This window comes from Mizuhopecten yessoensis, unplaced genomic scaffold (genome assembly GCF_002113885.1).
Source record: "Mizuhopecten yessoensis strain PY_sf001 unplaced genomic scaffold, ASM211388v2 scaffold715847, whole genome shotgun sequence".
NCBI lineage: Eukaryota > Metazoa > Mollusca > Bivalvia > Pectinida > Pectinidae > Mizuhopecten > Mizuhopecten yessoensis.
In genome coordinates this window covers 4,846-14,150 of record NW_018479821.1, presented here as the reverse complement: position 1 = coordinate 14,150, position 9,305 = coordinate 4,846, and the positions used below count along the sequence as shown (strand labels likewise).

The 9,305-nt window shown below is 36.2% G+C and overlaps 1 protein-coding gene across 2 annotated transcripts in view; it reads right to left on the bottom strand.

Moving 5' to 3' along the window:
* The window catches only part of LOC110441301 (TBC1 domain family member 25-like), a 20,819-nt gene that overhangs the window by 8,634 nt on the left and 2,880 nt on the right, over positions 1–9,305 (bottom strand). The window contains exons 1-3 of one of the 2 annotated variants that reach the window (XM_021484414.1): positions 7,693–8,341; positions 2,585–2,733; positions 1,164–1,313 (exon numbers count right to left, since the gene is read on the bottom strand). In XM_021484414.1, the coding sequence (XP_021340089.1) occupies positions 1,164–1,313; positions 2,585–2,733; positions 7,693–7,730 (337 nt within the window). In that variant the 5' untranslated portion in view covers positions 7,731–8,341. Of the gene's footprint in view, positions 1–1,163; positions 1,314–2,584; positions 2,734–7,692; positions 8,342–9,305 lie in introns of those variants that run through there. The other variant, XM_021484413.1, reaches the window with a different exon arrangement.

Here is a 9,305-nt window from a genome sequence, read left to right as displayed (position 1 = left end):
CAGCTAAAAGACAGGAGGAACTGAGAGGAGAAGTAAGAGAAGGAGCTAATATAGAGGAGCAGCTAAAAGACAGGAGGAACTGAGAGGAGAAGTAGGAGAAGGAGCTTATATAGAGGAGCAGCTAAAAGACAGGAGGAACTGAGAGGAGAAGTAAGAGAAGGAGCTTCTTTAGAAGAACAGCTAAAAGACAGGAGGAACTGAGAGGAGAAGTAAGAAAAGGAGCTAATATAGAGGAGCAGCTAAAAGACAAGAGGAACTGAGAGGAGAAGTAGGAGAAGGAGCTTCTTTAGAAGAACAGCTAAAAGACAGGAGGAACTGAGAGGAGAAGTAAGAGAAGGGGCTAATATAGAGGAGCAGCTAAAAGACAGGAGGAACTGAGAGGAGAAGTAAGAAAAGGAGCTAATATAGAGGAGAAGCTGAAATACAGGAGGAACTGAGAGGAGAAGTAAGAGAAGGGGCTAATATAGAGGAGCAGCTAAAAGACAGGAGAAACTGAGAGGAGAAGTAAGAAAAGGAGCTAATATAGAGGAGAAGCTGAAATACAGGAGGAACTGAGAGGAGAAGTAAGAGAAGGGGCTAATATAGAGGAGCAGCTAAAAGACAGGAGAAACTGAGAGGAGAAGTAAGAAAAGGAGCTAATATAGAGGAGAAGCTGAAATACAGGAGGAACTGAGAGGAGAAGTAAGAGAAGGGGCTAATATAGAGGAGCAGCTAAAAGACAGGAGAAACTGAGAGGAGAAGTAAGAAAAGGAGCTAATATAGAGGAGAAGCTGAAATACAGGAGGAACTGAGAGGAGAAGTAAGAGAAGGGGCTAATATAGAGGAGCAGCTAAAAGACAGGAGAAACTGAGAGGAGAAGTAAGAAAAGGAGCTAATATAGAGGAGAAGCTGAAATACAGGAGGAACTGAGAGGAAAAGTAAGAGAAGGAGCTAATATAGAGGAACAGCTAAAAGACAGGAGAAACTGAGAGGAGAAGTAAGAAAAGGAGCTAATATAGAGGAGAAGCTGAAAGACAGGAGGAACTGGGAGGAGAAGTAAGAGAAGGAGCTAATATAGAGGAGCAGCTGAAAGACAGGAGGAGCTATGAGAGAGGAAAATGATCTATCACACGGAAAGAGAGAGAAAGAAGAATTGATGATATAGGTATAAAAGGAATATTTACCCATGACACGCTGCATGTGTGACACTGTCCTCCCCACTTGGTTGGAAATAGTCCCAGTTAGTGACCCTAAGATGGAGTTTCTCTCCACCAAGTTAGACACTTTGTATTGTGGCACATCCACAGGGGCAATGATATCCCAGTCATCCAAACCTGACAACAAAATCATCACAGTAGATATAAAACCTTACACAGTAAATATCACACTTTTATACAGTGGATATAACACCTTAAGAAGTAGATATAACACTTTATACAGTAGATATAACACCTTAAACAGTAGATATAACACTTTAAACAGTGGATATAACACTTTATACGGTAGATATAACACTTTATACAGTAGAAATAACACCTTACACAGCAGATATCACACCTTACACAGTAGATATCACACCTTACACAGTAGATATCACACCTTACACAGTAGATATCACACCTTACACAGTATATATCACACCTTACACAGTAGATATCACACATTACACAGCAGATATCACACCATACACAGTAGATATCACACCTTACACAGCAGATATCGCACCTTACAAGTAGATATCACACCTTATATAGTAGATCTCACACCATACACAGTAGATATCACACCTTACACAGCAGATATCACACCTTACACAGTAGATATCACACCATACACAGCAGATATCACACCTTACACAGTAGATATCACACCTTACACAGTATATATCACACCATACACAGCTGATATCACACCTTACACAGTAGATATCACCCCTTATACAGAAGATATCACATATTTCACTGTAGATGTCACACTTTACACAGTAGATATCACACCTTACACAGCAGATATCGCACCTTACAAGTAGATATCACACCTTACACAGTAGATATCACACCATACACAGTAGATAGCACACCTTACACAGCAGATATCACACCTTACATAGTAGATATCACACCATACACAGTAGATATCACACCATACACAGCTGATTTCACACCTTACACAGTAGATATCACCCCTTATACAGAAGATATCACATATTTCACCATAGATGTCACACTTTACACAGCAGATGCATCAATTATGGACTTTTTAAAGTACTGATGAAATGAAGTTTACTAACATTTATGGACTTTTTAAAGTACTGATGAAATGAAGTTTACTAAAATTTATGGACTTTTTAAAGGACTGATGAAATGAAGTTTACTAACATTTATGGACTTTTTAAAGTGCTGATGAAATGAAGTTTACTAAAATTTATGGACTTTTTAAAGGACTCTTGAAATCAAGTTTACTAACATTTATGGACTTTTTAAAGTACTGATGAAATGAAGTTTACTAACGTTTATGGAAGTGATCTTCAATTTCATAACAAACACCCTTAATTGACTTTCAAGATATCAAAATTTTAACAACTAAAGTGTGAGTAATAACTGACCTTCCTCAAATGGTTTGAGGTCAACCTTGAGCTGGAGACACGGGTCGGAGGCGCTCTGGAAGGCCGCGTCCATGTCCCAGTCAGACAGCATACTGAGGTAGATCTCCTGTCCCTCGTCATCTTTTGTCCGGTAACTCAGAGTGAAGTCACTGAAATAATCAGGTAAATCTACATTTAAATCACAAATATTTCAAGCAGCTGAGGAATGATTTGTCATTGTGCTCCTCAGTAAAATCTGTTCTCCATTGGTCATGGTTACATGGGACTTTCCCATTGGAAAATGAGTGTGTCACGGCATGGCTTTATATCAATGTTTATAAGACTAAAAGCCCATTTGGCGCTGAAGTCAGTAGACGGATGACCATGAATCTGTTGACAAAACTCATCCAATGTATTCTCATAACGATATTTTCAATGTATAAACACTACTGAAAAAAAGGTTTTTTATGATGGTTGACATCAGCTAAAACAATGTGCCTTTGTCTTGTACATGACAAAAATTCTTATAGACATCTGGGTCGACCCTCTGGAACAAGCTGCTGTTAACTGGGCTATGTAACAATTGTTCTAGCTTTGTCTACACTGACTGTACTATGATAACTGTGCTATGTAATAATTGTTCTGGCTTTGTCTACACTGACTGTACTATGATAACTGAGCTATGTAACAACTGTTCTAGCTTTGTCTACACTGACTGTACTATGGTAACTGGGCTATGTAACAATTGTTCTAGCTTTGTCTACACTGACTGTACTAAAATAACTGGGCTATGTAACAATTGTTCAAGCTTTGTCTACACTGACTGTACTATGATAACTGGGCTATGTAACAATTGTTCAAGCTTTGTCTGCACTGACTGTACTATGATAACTGGGCTATGTAACAATTGTTACAGCTTTGTCTACACTGACTGTACTATGATAACTGAGCTATGTAATAATTGTTCTGGCTTTGTCTACACTGACTGTACTATGATAACTGAGCTATGTAATAATTGTTCTGGCTTTGTCTACACTGACTGTACTATGATAACTGTGCTATGTAATAATTGTTCTGGCTTTGTCTACACTGACTGTACTATGATAACTGGGCTATGTAACAATTGTTACAGCTTTGTCTACACTGACTGTACTATGATAACTTGGCTATGTAACAATTGTTCTAGCTTTTTCTACATTGACTGTACTATGATAACTGGGCTATGTAACAATTGTTTAAGCTTTGTCTACACTGACTGTACTATGATAACTGAGCTATGTAATAATTGTTCTGGCTTTGTCTACACTGACTGTACTATGATAACTGAGCTATGTAACCATTGTTCTAGCTTTGTCTACACTGACTGTACTAAAATAACTGGGCTATGTAACAATTGTTCTAGCTTTTTCTACACTGACTGTACTATGATAACTGGGCTATGTAACAATTGTTATAGCTTTGTCTACACTGACTGTACTATGATAACTGGGCTATCTAACAATTGTTCTAGCTTTGTCTACACTGACTGGTTCTAGCTTTGTCTACACTGACTGTACTAAAATAACTGGGCTATGTAACAATTGTTCAAGCTTTGTCTACACTGACTGTACTATGATAACTGTGTTATGTAACAATTGTTCTAGCTTTGTCTACACTGACCGTACTATGATAACTGGGCTATGTAACAATTGTTCTAGCTTTTTCTACACTGACTGTACTATGATAACTGGGCTATGGAACAATTGTTCTAGCTTTGTCTACACTGACTGTACTATGATAACTGAGCTATGTAATAATTGTTCTGGCTTTGTCTACACTGACTGTACTATGATAACTGTGTTATGTAACAATTGTTCTAGCTTTGTCTACACTGACCGTACTATGATAACTGGGCTATGTAACAATTGTTACAGCTTTGTCTACACTGACTGTACTATGATAACTGGGTTATGTAACAATTGTTCTAGCTTTGTCTACACTGACCGTACTATGATAACTGGGCTATGTAACAATTGTTTAAGCTTTGTCTACACTGACTGTACTATGATAACTGTGCTATGTAATAATTGTTCTGGCTTTGTCTACACTGACTGTACTATGATAACTGAGCTATGTAACAATTGTTCTAGCTTTGTCTACACTGACCGTACTATGATAACTGGGCTATGTAACAATTGTTACAGCTTTTTCTACATTGACTGTACTATGATAACTGGGCTATGTAACAATTGTTACAGCTTTGTCTACACTGACTGTACTATGATAACTGTGTTATGTAACAATTGTTCTAGCTTTGTCTACACTGACCGTACTATGATAACTGGGCTATGTAACAATTGTTACAGCTTTGTCTACACTGACTGTACTATGATAACTGTGCTATGTAATAATTGTTCTGGCTTTGTCTACACTGACTGTACTATGATAACTGAGCTATGTAATAATTGTTCTGGCTTTGTCTACACTGACTGTACTATGATAACTGTGCTATGTAATAATTGTTCTGGCTTTGTCTACACTGACTGTACTATGATAACTGGGTTATGTAACAATTGTTCTAGCTTTGTCTACACTGACCGTACTATGATAACTGGGCTATGTAACAATTGTTACAGCTTTGTCTACACTGACTGTACTATGATAACTGAGCTATGTAATAATTGTTCTGGCTTTGTCTACACTGACTGTACTATGATAACTGGGTTATGTAACAATTGTTCTAGCTTTGTCTACACTGACCGTACTATGATAACTGGGCTATGTAACAATTGTTACAGCTTTGTCTACACTGACTGTACTATGATAACTTGGCTATGTAACAATTGTTCTAGCTTTTTCTACACTGACTGTACTATGATAACTGGGCTATGTTACAACTGTTCTAGCTTTGTCTACACTGACTGTACTATGGTAACTGGGCTATGTAACAATTGTTCTAGCTTTGTCTACACTGACCGTACTATGATAACTGGGCTATGTAACAATTGTTACAGCTTTTTCTACATTGACTGTACTTTGATACAACACATTTATACTGACATAAATCTGACACCAAAACTCATTTGGTTGTCAACTATAAATACACCAATATCATAATAATACATCTTTGGATATATGCAATATTTGTTTTTTGTGGAGTGGGACAATAGAGTTAACATGCCTCAACAAACTGTAACAAGAGGCCAAATGGGCCTGAATTGCTCACCTGGTTTTAATCTCACACTTGTAATCTTAAAAGTGGACTAAAATACAACTGTANATCCCAGCATGTTACTGGCCAAATATCATCACCTTAGGCCTTTTGGTTATTCAGAAGAAGTTGTTTAAAGATTTTAACATATTTGACCCCTGTGACCTTGAATACAAGTCAAGGTCATTTATTTGAACAAACTTGGTAGCCCTTCATCCCAGCATGTTACTGGCCAAATTTAAGCACCCAAGGCCTCTTGGTTATTCAGAAGAAGTTGTTTAAATGTTTTGAACATATTTGACCCCTGTGACCTTGAATATTTGTCAAGGTCATTCATTTTAACAAGTTGGTAGTCCTTTATCCTATCATGTTAATGGCCAAATATCATTATCCTAGGCCTCTTAGTTATTCAGAAGAAGTTGTTTAAAGATTTTGTAAGACAATTGACCCCTGTGACCTTGAATATTTGTCAAGATCATTCATTTGAAAAAACTTGGTAGCCCTTCAANAAGAAGAAGTTGTTTAAAGTAAAATATTGACGCCGGACGGACGCTGGACGGACGCCGGACCATGGCATAAACTCACTTTGCCCTTTGTGCCAGGTGAGCTAATAAAACAAAGGCTCTTAATGTCGCTTGCCATACTTTCATTTTTAGTGAAAAGAGTATCATCCCATAACTTATATTTGAGTGGATAGGTGTGCTATTTAAACCAGAATATCAACTGTAATTTCAGATAAAAAATCAGACATCCCTGAAAGGTTTTTCAAATACAAATTAATTTTACAAACTTTTATTAATTTAGAAACATACATTCTACACATTGTATTTCTCATTATATATTTTATTTCTTATATATCAGTTTTAATGGTTTTAGGATACAGACAAATTTTGTAAACTGATAAACACTTTATATTTTGAGAGACTATCTTTTAATTTAATTCACAAGGACTCTTTCATGAATTAAAATAAAGTTCCATGAATATTAATTTTTTAGATCCTATAGTACTAAACAAATTGAAATATTGTCCTTTTTATTGCAAGTTTTCTTAATTGTAAATAGATTTTGCAAAATAAAATGTGCATGAAAATAAAGTAATTTACATCAATATGACCTAGCGGAGTAGAATGGGAACCATGCATGTTGGCCTACATCATTCTACACCTTAAAGGATGCATGTGTCAGAGCCATAATGACTAATTTAATTGGACAGTAAATCATAGTTATATTAGTCAGCAGATCTGCATGTGTGATCAACACAAATCCAATTGATGCCCTGGTCCAATAGAACAAACTCTTGTAGGCTTGTTAAACACTTACAGAACATCTTATTTAATACAATCAAGTTTAGCTTCCAAACACAATAAATCCTTAGTATATTTATTTACTATATTTCAAACTGAACAAAATAAACCTTGTAGAAATTCTCTTTTTATAATAAGTTCTGGAATTAAGATTGATGAGAAATGACAGCTTTTAAGCCATTAAGCAATAAATGTGCACAAGGTGAGCCTAATATGATGGTGGTAAATGTGTACATTGTACAACAGAATCTGCAAAGTTCACAATGGACTGAAATTTGAAGAAATTATTTTGACTGATTCTCACATGCCAATCTTTTTAAATTTTCATGGGGAGAATCAGAGTGCTCAAAAATATACCCCCATACGTAAAATATACCACTTTAGAGCGATCTTTTTTCAGATGAAATTAACAGATCTTAAGTTGGAGGAAATTAGTTAGGCTGAAATGTTCAATTTAGAGTCAACATTTGGGATCCCCGCCAAAACAGGGGTAGTTGTAATTGGTGAGTATGCATGCTTATTATTCTGTATAACCATGGCCATAATGCAGATGCTAAGAGTAAAGGTTATATACCACATTAATTAAAACCTACAACATGAAAATATATAAATGATTGTAACTGTTGTTTACACACCTCTCTGTAAAACTTAGCACAGCCCATGGAGAGCTCATTCTGTGATGGTCAGTAAGGGTGGCCAAGGTCGGCCACACACAGCTGAACAGAAAACATGCACTGTTCAAGATTGCATGACCATGCAGATTACCACACCCTTGTTAAACAGATCATGACACTGGTCAGTATAGTAAGTGGTCAGTTGTGAATGGTCAAGAACAGCCATGAAGATTACTGCATCCTTGTTGAACAGGAGACACGCAATCCAGTAATGAACTCCCAGCAGGCTTTCTCTGACCACATGGCTGTCCAGTGAGGGGTCAAGCTTTTTCACAACATCCAATGTAAAGGAGACCTGAGTGTTGACAGAGAGGTCCCTTAGGACTGAGATAGACTGTTATATATCCATGGTACCAGTAGGTCTAACCACTTACAGCTATATATCTACTCTCAGATATACAGTGATTAGTGCTAGCTACAGTCATCCTCCTGCCAATCAGCTGCTTGAGTTGTAAGTACTTGATACCTACATATACAGTATACATGTCATAAGGCAGTGAAGTTTATATATAACACATATATTTGTGACCTTGAGTTATATAATATACTATATATATAAACGCCAAAGAGCCAGTACACAGTCAACACAAAGAATGGTCCAAACCAAGCTGTCCATACCCGGGCTTTTATCACTTAGAGCTATCCATTCCCTGGCTTTTATCACTTCAGTATCTACACATGTATTGGTCCAATCTAAAGCTGGTTACCACATATTACATGTACCTGTGATTTTAGGGGTTAATACCCTCTGTGACCCCTAGCTAACCTTGAAAGCCTAGACATTGATAAGGTGTTTACTGGTATTGATCATGAGTGACTACACCTGAGTCCACACCATTGGCTATTGATTGGCCATATTCAAACAAGATCAATATTTACCCAGGTAAGCAAGAGCTCAAGGCTATATTACATAACTTTGGGGTTATGTCATGTCTCACTTTGTACAGCCTTGTCAGCTTACAACACATATCATAAAACAAATACACACACTGTATTCCTTGTTTCTAATATTTTAGTGATCAGTTTGAATACAAGAATACAAAAAACAAATATTATTAATGTCAAATATTAAATAAAATTATTAATTCAATAATTGAGAGTGCCAATAAAAATGACATGAAGCCAACAAAGAAAGCTTGTACAGCTTATAGTACTTTGTGAGTTGCTCACACTAATATTCAAAGTGCAATTAAAAGTATCTCAAAATGAATTCATAGTTTTTGAAAGAAAAAAATCTAGCTAATCAAATTTAATATCTATGCCCATTACCAAAGAATTCTTGTGATTAAGAACATCCACTTAATGAGGGTTTAGAGAAAAGCTGTAAAGTTGTATTCAAACTTAATTTACCATTTCCCTAATTCAACTTAATGTTATCAATGTTATGTACCATTTCCCTAATTCAACTAAATATAATCAAACTTTGTGTACCATTTCCCTAATTCAACTAAATGTTATCAATGTAATGTACCATTTCCCTAATTCAACTTAATGATATCAATGTAATGTACCATTTCCCTAATTCAACTTAATGTTATCAATGTAATGTACCATTTCCCTAATTCAACTTAATG